This window comes from Toxotes jaculatrix, chromosome 1 (assembly GCF_017976425.1).
Source record: "Toxotes jaculatrix isolate fToxJac2 chromosome 1, fToxJac2.pri, whole genome shotgun sequence".
NCBI classification, from domain to species: Eukaryota; Metazoa; Chordata; class Actinopteri; family Toxotidae; genus Toxotes; species Toxotes jaculatrix.
In genome coordinates, this window is record NC_054394.1 from 24341027 (window position 1) to 24355723 (window position 14697).

At 40.1% G+C, this 14697-nt stretch overlaps 1 protein-coding gene across 1 annotated transcript; it reads right to left on the reverse strand.

Annotated features, from left to right (window-relative positions):
• Positions 1 to 71: 71 nt before the first annotated feature.
• On the reverse strand, positions 72 to 14142 carry tmem39a (transmembrane protein 39A). The gene is made up of 9 exons (XM_041036701.1): positions 13882 to 14142; positions 8924 to 9137; positions 7724 to 7946; positions 6243 to 6326; positions 5952 to 6106; positions 4646 to 5003; positions 4359 to 4546; positions 4138 to 4258; positions 72 to 3335 (listed from the first exon to the last, which is right to left on the reverse strand). The coding sequence occupies exons 2-9, from the start codon at positions 9034 to 9036 to the stop codon at positions 3096 to 3098; spliced, it is 1482 nt and encodes a 493-aa protein (XP_040892635.1). The 5' UTR covers positions 9037 to 9137; positions 13882 to 14142; the 3' UTR covers positions 72 to 3095.
• Positions 14143 to 14697: the final 555 nt, after the last annotated feature.

The window sequence follows — 14697 nt, forward strand, 5'->3', positions numbered from 1 at the left end:
GTCACATATTTCTTCTCAGCCTGCTCACACCATATTTTATGCACAGAGAAATACAGACAATCTTGGTTTAAACACCATTTGTTTTATTTCAGATGTCAAAAAGCATTTTCAGAAATGCTGTAGGGAAAATGAACACTGTAAAAAGCCGAAATATGAGGACCAGCTCCTATGACTTCTCCAGCACCTACATGTTCATCCAGGAGTCTGAATCCTGGGCTATGGCACATAGAAAACAAACTCTGCCACTCAATTTGACAATTTTTATAGCAAAGGGGAACGCAGATCGACACTGTCAGCATAAATTTGACTTCTATCTCCATCTCCAAATTTCATGTAAGCCAGAGGACGATCAAGTTACACTTTATGGGCAATGTGGTCAGGACGTGATGAACGTATTACCTTTCAAAATCTCACTCCTCAATTCTCTTCTTCAGCTGTGATCTCATGTGTTTCACCAGACCAAACAAAGCAGACAAAATGTGTGTTATCTGAGCAAAGACTTAACATTCAGTTAAGAACTGATGAAGAAGCAGAATTTAAAGCAAACCTTGAAATATCTCGTTTTGGCATTAGCAAGATGAGGGCAAGCTTAAGATGGCATAATACTACAACCATTCAAAACTGGTAATTCAGTGATGGTGCTCAATTGAAGGCTATCACTACCAATTACAAAAACATGCCGATTCAAGTCAACAGCACCATCCAGTTTCAAAATTTGCTACATTCAAGTGGAAAATGGTCACAAACAGATATAAGCACCAAAAAGCTGATTGATTTTGCAGACAAAGCAGAATAGTGGGCACATGAATGACATCTGAGTTCAATCAAAGCTTCCTCACGCTTCTGTGAATCAGATGTACACACTGCTTCAACTCTAAAACAGCTTCCCCCACCTCATTTACACTCAACCTGAAACTTGACTGGAACAGTCAACATGAAATTCACAACAGCACAGGAAATATTGATTCTCAGATTTTCTGCTTAGACCTTACCCCCTGATAAAAAAGGCTTTTCTGTTCAAGTTGTATTGATTTCTATCTAAATATGGGCCAGCTAACGGGGGTCCTGACACTAATACTTAATAGTGCCCGAAGTTACGCACTGCAAGCAGATTTAAGCCGGTGAAGGAGTGAAGGCTCATAAAGAGGAAAGCATTTGAGAGTAAAAGGATGTGAACCAAGTGTGGCTGAAGAGAAAGGCAACAACATACAAGGCAACCTGTTTGTAACACCGTTCCGGTAACTGAAAATAGATGAACTGGCAACGAGATGACACATCCGGTCTTTCCCCTCCAGCTGTCATCACTCTTTGATTTTGCAGTCATCATGAAATCACACTGTTATACATGCTCTGCTGAAAAACCCATATAAGAGCGTGACGACAACAACGTATTTGCAGTGGGAAAAGGTTAGATCCTGAGAACAGAAAACTTTATTAATAGCCACATTCATTCTGTTATCTGCATCCAGTCCACAAAGAGATGAAAGTGATGCGATATGGTCCTCACTCCCATTATGGTTTAAGCATTCTGGCACCAAATTTCAATAAAGTGTCTGGATGGCTTTTAGGAACACAAATGAGTCATTTGCTATACCATGGCAAGAAGATTTCAGCATGTCAAAGTGTGGTGAGAGTTTTGACTTTCATAAAGACGTGGTTACAGCAGCAGCCTTTCAAACTTTACACTTTTTAATGAACCAGAACCAAAACACGCCTATAGTATCTCAATCCCTTCTCATTTGTTGGCAATCTGGCAATGAAAGTGTATGAAGCCTCGTGCTGAAACTGCTCCTCCAGATAGCCAGTGATGTGAGACAAGCAGACACTGATAGTAAAAGGTAAGAAAGGCGAATGAGGAAGAATACAGCATTCTCTGAAGAGGCAGTGGACAGGAGTACCTATGGTGTTTTACATAAAGACTGATCTCAAGTCAGTCAAAGTTTTATTTGATATTGTGGTAAAAATCCACACTGAAGCTCGGCTTTAAGAATAGTTAAGACATTTTGGGAAATTCACTTACTTTCTTTATGGCAGGGAGTTAGATGAGAAATTGATACCTCATGTCTGTACGGTAAAGACGAAGCTACACCCAGCAGTCTGTGAGTTTTGCTTCGAAGACTGGAAACAGGGAACACGGTATATCTCATTTGTTCAATCTTTGAAAAAAGAAAAAAAAAAACAGAAGTGCAAAACAACAGTTTGTTGTTGTATGTTGGGTTGTGTGGGGAATTATTACATAACACCCCGGGAAATAATTGTTTTTACACTTCGGCTTTTGTTCAGGTCAAATGAAGGAGATACAACATGTTAACTGATGAGCTTTTGAGGGGCTGGTAGGTAGATTTTGTTACCACTGGACAAAGCCAGTCTAGCTGCCTCACCATTTCCAGTTTTTATGCTAACCTTGCACTGGTTTCTCATTTACAATAAAGACATCAGTGTCATCGATACGCAGTGGTGTCGATCTTCTCATTCTCTGCCTGAAAGCAAATAAGGGCATTTTCCAAAATGTCAAATTATTCCTTAAAGAGCTGTGCTAAAGGATCAGCATTAACTGCTGCAACAATGCCGAAATGATCAAATCAACCTGCTACCCCAAACAACAACTGATTTAAGATTTAGGAGCCTCAAGGCTGAAGCAGATAATTTGCCAATCAGGATTCAGGATCTCAGGCACGACTCCTTCCACTGCTCTGAATCGCTCATCTGGTTTAACTGACCATCAGAGGCCAAATCCGCTCTGTGATTGGCCACCTTTGCACTTAAAATATCTTTGGTGAAAGTCACCTCCTGGCATTCCCTGACTTCCCTGTCACCTAGCAACAACATAACACAACATGCTAATGTTGTCAGTGTGGTAATGCCCGGCGTAACTCGAAATAGTATACAAAATAAAAATATTCTTTTAAATAGGTATATATAAACATTGCATTAAAAATAGAACCGTATCAAAACACAATTATGAGTTCACAGTCTGTCCCTTAACCTTCAAGCGTGAGCACTAAACATCCCCCTGGTCTTCCACTTTACCAGACCTCCACCCATCTCCCCTCCAAATGCAGAGTTCATAGGTGAGGTCTCGCTGTGCAGAGCCTTTACTGCGACTTGAGCCCCAAACTGTTGGAGGACAGAGGGTAGGAGTAGGCCTTCCCCAGCACAATGCGGTCTCGGAGCAGTTTAAAAAGGACATAATAGTTGCAGAAGAGAATAAGGCCCAGAGACAAAGTGTGGTTCCAGCGCTCAGAGCGCAGCAGAGAGTATAACTGGTACAAAACCACACTCGATTCGATCCATATCAGCAGGTTCAGGATCCGCAATGGCTTGTGAAACAGGAACTGGAAGACCAACAGACAGGAAGAAAAAGCCAGGAAAAAATTACACAGCATATAGAGGGTCATAGATGAAAAGATTTGATATACAGGGGGTGGACACAATAAAATAAACACTTGTACAATGTAATACAATACAGGATTATTCAGATTACACAGGCAGCTCCTGTGTCCGGTCTGTGTGACACATGGTGGATTGAGCTATAGAGGCAAAGCTTCAACACCAGAACTATATATTGTCTCTACAATAAGTGAGCAAACTCCATCTCTTTATAGAGATCATGAAAATAGGCTGAAAGCCCCGTGAAAGTTCCCTTTGGAAGTTGGAATTTTTTTGTGGCAATTTAAAGCTTCACTGTCCTTTACTGTACTTTCCTCAGTTCCTGTTTTTATTCAAGTGCCTAATTTTTCTTTTACACTGTTGATTTTTGATGTATTTTCGGTGTGTGCGCCAAAAGCACTGTTACAATGTGTTTGTAAAAGTGCTATAGAAATAAAGTCTGACTGATTGATTGAAACTGTAGACAGCAGAGAGATGACAAGAAAGGAGAAAGAGAGAGAGGGATGCAACAGAGGCCCACTGTTGGACATGAAATGGGGACGCTGTGGTTCATGGTTGATGTCTTAACCCTTTTTCTGCTTTAATAAGTTGCAGGGAACCAACTGTACAACAGTGTAGTTTGTGCTATTGTTGTATGATATTGTAAAGGTGCCCTTATTATTTCGTCCACCCTCAAGTGAGTAAATAATTTACAGGTTACATAAATTGATATTATGTACGTACATAATATAAAGTACAGATACTCACATAAAACCTTGCATGGGAAACATCAGAGGGCAGAGCGACATTATAGGGCCCGACTGCCTTATAGAGACATCGACTGTGCCGTACCAACACACCCTGAGGCCAAACAGTGCTTTCTGACCACCTGCAAAACATATTAACAACACAGTCATACACACAACATTAACAGAATCATTTTTAAAACCTCTGTGAACGTACAAACGTGTGCACAAAGGGCCACTCACACATGCTGAGGTGCGTTGCTGTACGAGCCGTGCTCGAGTTTCTGCCAGCGGCCCAAGTGAGCCGCCGAGCGATGAAGCAGGTCGCAGTAGCTGGGGGGCAGCAGCTGACTCATCAGCATCACAAACGCATTGATCCACACCATGATCAGATGCTCACATGACCAACGCATGTCATAGTACTGGGTGCTCTATGGAAAGTAAGTATCAGAGATAGATAAATTCACCTAAAATTTAGCAAAGTCTGAAAATCAAGAGTAAAATCTTAAAGGAAAAAAATGGATACTAACCTTGACAAAGCAGAGAGGCAGGAAGGCTACATAGTAAGCACTGAACAGCGAGTTGAACAGCACTTCCTTGATTCGACGGTTGAAGTCGCTCTTCAGCTCCTCCACCTCGGCTCGAATCAATTCCGGGGTGTGTGAGTGTGTGTGTGGCGGGCAGGTGTGAGTGGGCATGTGCGGGGGACTGGAAAACTGCTCTCTGAGGTTTTCTCGTAACAGGAAGAGGAAGTCACGTGGTCGAAAATAAGGAGTCTCTGCTAGGTCGGTCTGCTGGTGGTCGGCTGGGTAATCGCAGTCAGCCGGTGCCGTTTGGCTTTTCCCTCCCTCCTGATGGAAACAGCAGAGCGGGACGTACACACCAAATCTGGCATGGGGGGAGGGCGGTGATTGAACGAAGACACAAGAAAAGAGCAGCGAGTTTTAGATTTGAATGATGGCAGGCTGAAAAGGAAAATCTATGATGACATCTGTGGTAATCAGGCAATTGTGGTTCCTGTAAATCAAGAAAATTTTATACATAGGGTGGCTCACCTGTAAACACACATGTATGGGGTGGACGGTAGGTTTCGACCAGCAGCCACTTTGGCTCCACCCCATACATGTGTGTTTACAGGTGAGTTAAAGTGATACTATGCTTACCCCCACACCTTTACAATGTTGGAATCGGGGGCAGCATCCACCCATTTCTGTAACTTTTCAAAATGGACAATCCAACATTCGAACCCACTGCACAAAGTGAAGTGTGCAGAGGTGAGAAAGGAAGACGGGTTTGAACCTGAACTTGAAAAAGCGTTCGCTGTTATCCCCATTCGTATGATTTATTGCACACCTGCCCATGATGCCTTGCCTTTAAGTGCAGCCATTTAGAACAGTATGTTGTTGCACAGTATACCGATACTAGAAAGATACGACATCAACCTGCCATTAAAAACGACATGATATCACATTTCTCTGCTCTGCTTCCACTCCCTGCAGGCACACAGGGAGAAAGAACTTTTTTCTCTCATATAAAAGCTGAAGCTTTCACGGTGACAAGACCCAAATGCAAGAGCTCTTGCTGACCTTGTCAACAAAGCAGGTGGAAAGCAACCCATTTTCTAGTATTCTAGTATTAGTCTTTAGTCTTTAGTCTTCAGTATCAGTATCGAGATATTTAGCCAGGTATTGCATCAAAGTCATAATTTTGTATGGTGACAACACAAGATTGTAACAGGTATAAACTCTCTTGCCTAAAGACACGATCCGCTGACAGGTTGTACAAGCACACCCTGGCCTTTAGAGGGAAAGAGGTTGGGGGGTTTCAAAGACTCACGGGTATCCCAGGAAGAGGAGGTTGAGCACAGAGTGGTTCTTGCAGAGGTTGACCAGCGTCCAGCAGAGCACCCAGCCACACATGGTCAGCAGGCAGAGCCGAGCTGCGATAAGAACAACGTAGCGGAGCAGTGATCCGCCGCTGCTCTGAGACACCTGGACGAGACAGGATAAGTCACAGGTATCAGAGACGCTCTGGCACCAACACTGCCACCATCAAGGGGCTCAGTTCCCACAGGAGCAGTGTGTTCTAAAATGTGTTAACTGATTGTATATACGTCTGTACGTTTACCTCTGAAACTATCGTCCAAACAAGCCTCCTGGCCAACATGACGGTGATGAAGATAGCCAAGTGATAGTCCATTAGATGAAAGTTCTGTAGAAACAACAGAGAGGTGAAAAAAAGCCTGGCATTAGTTTTCCATGAAGACATTTTTGGAATTGTACCATTTCACTCCAATATTTCATAATAATATCAGTCTTTCAATTCAACAATTGAACAACATTTTCCCCACAAGAACAAGAACACCTCAGTCAGACAATGAGACAAACAGCAATAAATAAAAATATACCTAATTACATATAAAAAGAAAACAATGGTTAAAACAAGAAGACAGAAAACAAATTAGCAGCTAAATAGGTAAACAAATACATATGAAAATTAAGTTACAAGCCCAGTTTATCTATTCTATATCCCTATTTTAAAGAAGGTTTAAAATGCCAGGGAAATTCAATGTTTTGAGGTGATCCTGATGTGGATTATTCAGGCAAGGCTGTAGACCCAGCTGTGGGCCAGTTTAAGCTGAGTCCAAGTCCTGCCGAGTGCCCACACCTTACTCTTTTACTCCTCATTCATTCGTTCAGTCTTTTTCTTCCCAAAAAACTTCTAAGTGTTCAACTCTTCTTTTTAGGGAAAACACAAAGAGGAACATCTTAAACACTGGAGACCAAGGAAGTTGAATCCACAGAGCTTTATTCTTCAATACAGAATTTAAAAGCCCGAGAAACCCTGCAGGAACATCTGAAAAATCACCAAAAGTACATCATATTTTATATGATGGGTTGTACCCTAACTCAGGGGCATTTCTGGGCGTGATTGGGCATGTCCTTTTCTTTTTCCCTTTGTTTAGTTGGTGCGTTTTTACCGGTGTCAAGACTTACATCAAATCTATCTTTTTTCCTGGAATTTAACAGGCCTTGACCTTCAATGGTGTCTCTGTTTGTTCCACATGTATCACAATTTGTCCATTTCAGTCACATTTTGTTTTTAATAGAACCTGGGTTTCTTTTTTTTTTTTTAAACTTCTAAGATACCAAACACCTGCATACAAGGCACGAGTGATTGCAGCATTGTAATACTGTAGCAACAGGTAGAACACGAGAGCAATATGAAAACAACAGATACAGGATAGCATTCAAAACAACAGCAGGTGCTAGATAAGCAAACAATAGTGGAATTTCCCTCATTGGAGAATACACAGCTATACAAAACCTAACACCACAGAAGACACACACACACATTGCACAAAATTTGACACTACAATCCCTTCACACAGTACTGAATCCTCTGATTAGGCACCAGTGAATCAGAAAAAAAAAAAAAAAAACTACTACAGAGGGTTACAGTCATGTAATCATACTGAAGATGAAATTTGCGTGGGCATCAAGTTTGGGTTTTTCACTTTTAAAGTTAAAGAAGGAAAAGGCATTGATTTTCAAGTTTCCAGAAACAACAGAGTTGATGGGGTGTGCTAAGTGTGTGTGGGTTCTTACAAGCGAGGTAGACGCAGCAGGGTGGCTGTATGGGTACCACCAGACCGTCCTGTAGATGTTGATGTACTGGACAAACAAGGCCACCAGCAAATACAGAAAGAGCAGGAACTCAAACAGGAGGCTGCTGTCCAACGGCAGCTCGGGGATCCTCGAGTGGCGGACCGGTTCCGGAGTAATGAGGGCTGAGAGAGGTGGGGCAGACAGACCCACTGAGTTACTGCTCCTGAAAGAAGACACACAAACAAAAATTCAGACACTCAGACAGATCTATCTGGGATACAGATGTTTGTGTCACACTCTCCTCGTAACCACAAGGCTCCGCATTTATCTCTTTTTTTGCAGCAAGTATCAGCCCACATCAATCAAGTGAAATATCTCTTTTAGGGTAACCGGTTTTAAGAGGATTAGAGCTAATTATTGGCAACTTAAACTGTCAATCAATAGAAACTTTTTCTGAAATTTTTGATTAACACCCGCACCAGATTCATCATTCTACTGATTCATCAGGCCTTGTGACGCCCATCAAACTGCACGTCAAATGACAACTGATCTGGCTGAAAATAGGCCTGATTCAAAAATTAGTCAGGGGTGACGAATTCAGGGCTAAACTCAGGCTGATTTAGTTTCTAACAGAAATATCCACCCAAGTGCGCAACAATAAAGAACATTAAAGCCCAACTGTCACAAGACAGACAACGCCTGCAGTATACAACACGGATTGGTCTACAAACTGATCACAGAAATTGGGTCAGTAAATATTTAAATTTTATATAATGAGTAACAAATATATGTATCATTAGTATTACATAATTTTTTTATATTAATGCACAGTTATTTTTTTTTTACTTATTGAGCTTCAAAATGGAAAAAAAATGTAACAGTAATTGTGGCATATGCAAACGTTTTGGGACCTTACTCAATCAGGACTTAGATATCATATTGTGGACGCAACATGATTTAGATCTACCCACTGACTTGTCACTAAGTATTGATGTAGTAGGGTGTCCACACTTTTGCACATGTTTACTAGTCTCTATTTTCAGGGTTCACGTAAAAAAAATGCAACACTGCCATAGCATAGCTGCAAAATCCTCATGAAGCTTTAACGACAGACAGTAGTGAGCCTGTGATATTCTGAGTAATACAAAAAAAGGACTATGTGTTGTGTTCTCCTCCGGTTACAGGTGCGTACGTGCGTACCTGTTCCTGAGGCCTGTACCATTGCCGAGGTTGCCTCCAACCAGAGTCTGCAGGGACGGCAGAGCAGAGCGACTTAGCTGCTGTCTGCTGGGGCCCCTGCGACCTCCTGGCATGGTCGCCAGTTACCGTGGCAACCACGGACGCTGCCCACCAACCAACAGCCGCTGGGACTCCTCCCCTTCTCCTCAGTGAGCCACCATGTACAAACAGGCCACTGTGGAGGAAACCAACACAGATGAGTTACACCAAGAAAAGTAAACAGATCATCAAAAGCACATACAGGGTGGAGAAAAAAAACAAAAAACAAAAAAAAAACCCAACAAAAACTAACAAACCTGAGGCCTAATGAGGATTAAAACCATATTTACAACACTACAACACAGCACCCTGGAGCCAAATTAAGCACAATTAGAGTATAGATCTGTCCCAACAATTTACACTGCCTTACATTGCACTACACATGTAATAAGTGAACAGTAGTGAAGCTGGGCTGCCACTAACAATTAGTTTCATTATCAAATTATCTGCCCATTATTTTCTCAATTAGCTGTTTGGTAAAATGCCCAAAATTAGTGAAAAATGTCTGTTACAGTTTCCCAGAGTCCAAGGTTATATCTTATGACTTGTTTTGTCTGATCAATAGTCCAAAACCAAAAGGTATTCAGTTTAGTGTAGTATATATGTCTCACACACACACACACACATATTTGAAAGTTTTTTTGCTTAAAAAATTACCAAAACAATTATTTATCAAAACAACTGCCTTAATTTTCTGTTTTCCTACTGACTGACTGACTAATTGATCAGTCATTGCAGCTCTATACTCTTTATTGTTCCCTTCAACTTTAGCATTAGAGCAAAATGGCTTGAATCATTATCTATCTGAAAGAGAAAGTTTCTAGTTCACCTCAAACGCATTTTTTTTTCTTTTAAAACAAATGCGTTTAACTATTCTACACAACATTTTGCTTGGAAGGAGCGTGGTTCATATTTTTGCAAGACCTGAAATTTTCCCACAATGCACAGCAACTTTAAGAAACTGGGCTTTAGGTTAGACACAACTGCCTGAAATACCAAAGATATTCTACCTTCACTGTTGTTGATCAGAGATAAGGCCAGACAGATCTTTGCCACAGATGAATGCTTTGAAACAAAAGTAACTATTATAGTTGGAGGTGTGTCCAGACCTGTGAAATAATCTCACTAGGTCAGATTGGTTTGGGCGCTAAATTTTTTTTTTTTGTGTCAACATGGAAATCTGCAGCACTTTGAAGCATACTAATGCATTCATTCACAGAGCTTAAAAGAAGCCAAGAGCAAAAACCCCAAACCATTTGTCTGTCTGGCACTGCTTTGGTCTTTGCTTATGAAACCTATTTCAGGTAAAAGACATGACATCTTATAAACCATGTGAGCTCTACATTCAGCCCTCAGAAAAGTGCCAGGGTTTCCCCCCAGGGAAATATTCAACAGGTGCGGTGAGCCACACATTACATATCTTGTCTTTACTTCAAATTATTTAGGAAATAATAACCTAAATGGCACACTCATAAAATGTATGGCATTTGTTGTGTGAAATAGCCTCTGCTCTTTTTTTCTGAATGTTGATGTTTCATTTTGTAAAAGCGGATACATCTGTGATGTTAGCAGAGGCTGTCTTTATTTCAATAATTTAATATATAATAATCATAAAATCTTTTTTCTTTTCTGGGGGGGGTTTGGACTGTTGCTTGGACTAAAAAAGGTTTTGTTGAAATGGTTTTAGAATAGTGTCAACAGGTGTTTCTGAAATTGAACTTAACCTCACTTGGGGTGGGTCACTTAAATGGGGTAGAGAAAATATTAGACGCATCTCTTACTATAATGCAACACAGCTCCGCCACAAACAATGATCATCCTGTTGCATCAACACTTCAACCTGAAACAGTTTCAACAGAAAATGTGAATGAATGTTATAACCTTCAAAGTGGGATTTAGTGAATTAGACTGCGTTAGTTTTAGCTAGATGCACCTAATAAACTAGCAGCTGAGTGTACGTAAACTGGCTCAAAGTGATAAGCCATCCCCTGGAGAATTCATTTCATAGAAATAGTTCCAAAATAAAGCCTTCCAGGTCGCAACACACCTGGCAACTGTCAAACCGCTGCTTAACAATGCAAACAGAGCCGCCACCAATCTACACCTACCCAGGGTTTCAGACCTGTTTATGGTATACGCCGTCTGCCTACTTAAACTCACATTGGGAAACGGCCTCCTGAAGGTGTTTGCAGAGGCAATGGCAAATCTTCAGACTGTCTAAATGAAATGACTGAAGAGGAGTATATTGTTACCTGTTTGTTCAATAGATAACATTTATTTGAAGTGCATCAGTGCTAGAGTTGTCAGCAGACACTTTACACAGTTTACTTTCACTGTTCACTCAGAGTGGTAAATAGTGAAACTGACCACCTGCAATCTGAGGAATACACCTAAACCTCCTCTCAACTCCCTGGTGCTGATACATCTGTACCTGTGTAATTTATCTAATGCTGATAATAGGCTTTTGTTACATCACACATTTTAACTTGTCACAGTAGAAAAAGCATATGTGTACCGGTAACTACCAACATTAGAAAGGGCCCTTCTCCATTTTAGGCATGTCAGTGAGCCAGCAAGAACAATACTCTGACACAACTGAATGGAATGCAGCCAATAATTATGTTGTTATTGATTACAGCCGGGCCTCTCCTGCTATGACATGTCAAATAATCCATTGTAACAAAAGTCAATTAGCTCTCACTCTGCGTCACTTCGAAAAAGTCTAGACACACCGATTTCAAAACCACAGACGTCAAAACTAACAGTCCAGATGTGGAAAGATTTAAATAATTTCAATTGCAAAATAATGACATGCTTTGTGATTATTTGTTAGCACTTTTGCATCACACTCATTTTCTTTTATGTCAATGTACTATACTACACTACCATGTACGCTGCACTACATAAGTGATTTATTCAAAGTTTCAAGTTTCCAGTTTGTATTTTAGGATGCAACTAACAATTATTAAAAAGTAATCCGTTGGTTTCTTTCCAACCAACAGCCCAAAACCTGAAGATGTTCAATTTCCAGTGAGACAAAAACAGAAAAAGCAGCAAATCCTCATATTTGAGAAGAAGTAAGCAACAAAAGTTGGGTATTTTTCTTTGACAAAATTATTCTTCTGTCAAATGACAATGGATTAATTAATTAATTATTTCAGCACAAATGTGTTTAAATGGGTATAGAAGAAATTAGAGCTGAAATGACAGACATTGGTATGACATGGCAACTTAATTTAAAAATATGAGGAAACTGTATCAAAAGCAGGTCCTTTTTGGAGACTGTTGCATCTCCTGATACAAAACTGACACAATTACTCAATCTACAACAATGTCTAACTATTTTGCTAATCGGTTAATCATTTAAATACAATTTCAAACAGAATTACCAAAAATTGTCTGGTTCCACCTTCTGAAATGTCAGGATTTCCTGCTGTTCCTTGTATTATGTGACAGTGAACTGAATATTTTTGATTCTGAACTGCTGGTAATAGAAATCAACACAAGATGTCACCTACACTCAGGGAAGCAGTGATGGACATTTTTCACTATTTCCTGACACATTACCACTCTGTGAAGCAGTGTGAATTGCTGCTGTATGTCACTGTGCTGTCATACTGCAGCAACTGTGTATGTGTGTGAAAAAATTAGAGCTGCAACAATTAGGTGATTAACTTCAGCGAATTAATCTGCAACTATATTGGTAACATAATAATTGTTTTAGTCAATTATTCAAGCAAACATTCTATTATATTTATACATAAATATAATAGTTTTAAATTATTAAAATGTATTATATAAATATAATACATTTTAATATTTTTTATTTCTTTTTATAGCTTCTTAAAAATAAGGATCAGATACTTTGTGACACATGATAATTAATATATTTAGATTTTGGATAGATAGAAAAGATTTTTTGTTAGATTAATCGATAGCGAAAATGAAAATAACTTTTATAGCCTAGAAAAAAAAATGACAACTCGATTAACTGAGGAAACAATTGCAATAATAAAATAAAATAATTGCAAATAGTTGCAGCCCAACTACGAGGAAAATCAATACTAAAAAGTCCCATCTGAGTCTGTGTAGGTGCAACTGAACTCCATTCAAGGACTTCATAAAATGTATGCATAAATTTTCTTATCACCATTCTTCAGGAGGTTAAAAAAAAAAGTAGTCCTGCTCCCACTTCATCAGCCAGCGAAACACAGACCCAAACCAGGTAACATCCTACCTTAGTATTTCTTTTATACTGATATGGCTTATGAAACATGAGGATAATACAGCCCACTCTGTAGACAGTGTGTATTCTAATATAAAACAATGTTAAGGATGAGTCTTCAACAGGAAGCAGCCTTTCACTCTCACACACACATACACACACAAACACACACGGGACCAAAATTAAAGCTGAGAGTCAAAAGTGAAAACAGGAACCGTGACCTAGAGAAATTAACTACTATGGAGGAATTGAAGGATGGTATTTTGTAATTCTGTGCAACACGTTTCCAGTTTTCACTTAAAAAAACACAAACTTTTTCTTTTGAAAGTGGAAAAAAGAGAACAAGAAACCGGAGAAAGGCGCCTGAAAGTGAAGCTGTGTAGAAACTACGTGTTTGTCGTGGCTGTGCGAGTTTTTATTTGAACAACACTTTGTTAGGGGGTGTTTTTGGTTTGTTTTTGCCTGCTTTTTTTGCAGAGACTTGCTAAGACATGCAGTAAACCTCATGACATCAGGCAGCGCTGTCATTTTGTACACGGCGGAAACTTGGAAACACACTTCAGCAGAGACTAAAATGTAAGCCTGTAGCTGGCTGGTAGCTCTCAGAAACAAACCTAAATAGTTTTAAAAGCTGTGCGAAGACGTCGATACTCACACAACATCGATAAGACACGGAGGAGTGAGCTGGACGTGGATGCATCAGTCAGTTGAGACGAGTCCGCACAGCGCCGAGCATTTCTCCGCCTCACAGGTTCAGTATACCGGGCTGCACTGGTTCGGGGACGAGCTACGACGGCACCGGCGATGCTGGAGGGTGGCGTGGTCCCCAGCTGATATCATAAAACGGGTTTAAAAGTTACCCCCCAGGCTGGAGGAGCAACAGTGTCAATGCGCTGCACAGAGACCGACGTGGCAAACCCGCACCTCCTCTCCGTGAGACGTCATCAGCGCGCGACCTAAAACGATACTGCACAGTCGCAGTTTGACAAAACAAACGGCTGATCCGGAGTCAGTGCTGCTGTCACCGACTTTCATCAATGAGCTTACCCATTATATTAATTAATTATCAATGACCTTTATTATTTATCTTATGAATGGCTTTTATAAATATTGTAATTGTTAGTATTCTTTATTATAATCATATTTTAATGACCTTGATTAATGATCATGTTAAAGACCTTTGTTCAGAAATCAATGAATGACTATTTTCATTATTGATTTTATCAGGTTTGTTTTCAGAGGTGGAGTGTAACTAAGTACACTTACAATTTTACAAATCTAAGGCAAAGCTAGATCACAGAGCAAAGCAAGCGACTGCCCCAAGGCCTCCAAACAAAAGCTCCCAGTTCACCTCATATCAGCAGGTTGTACTGTTTATAAAACGTTCATCATAATTTTTAAAGCTAAAATGGCAACTAATAAACCAAAACCAAAGTAAAATTAGAGTAATTGACTGACAAGTTAACTTATC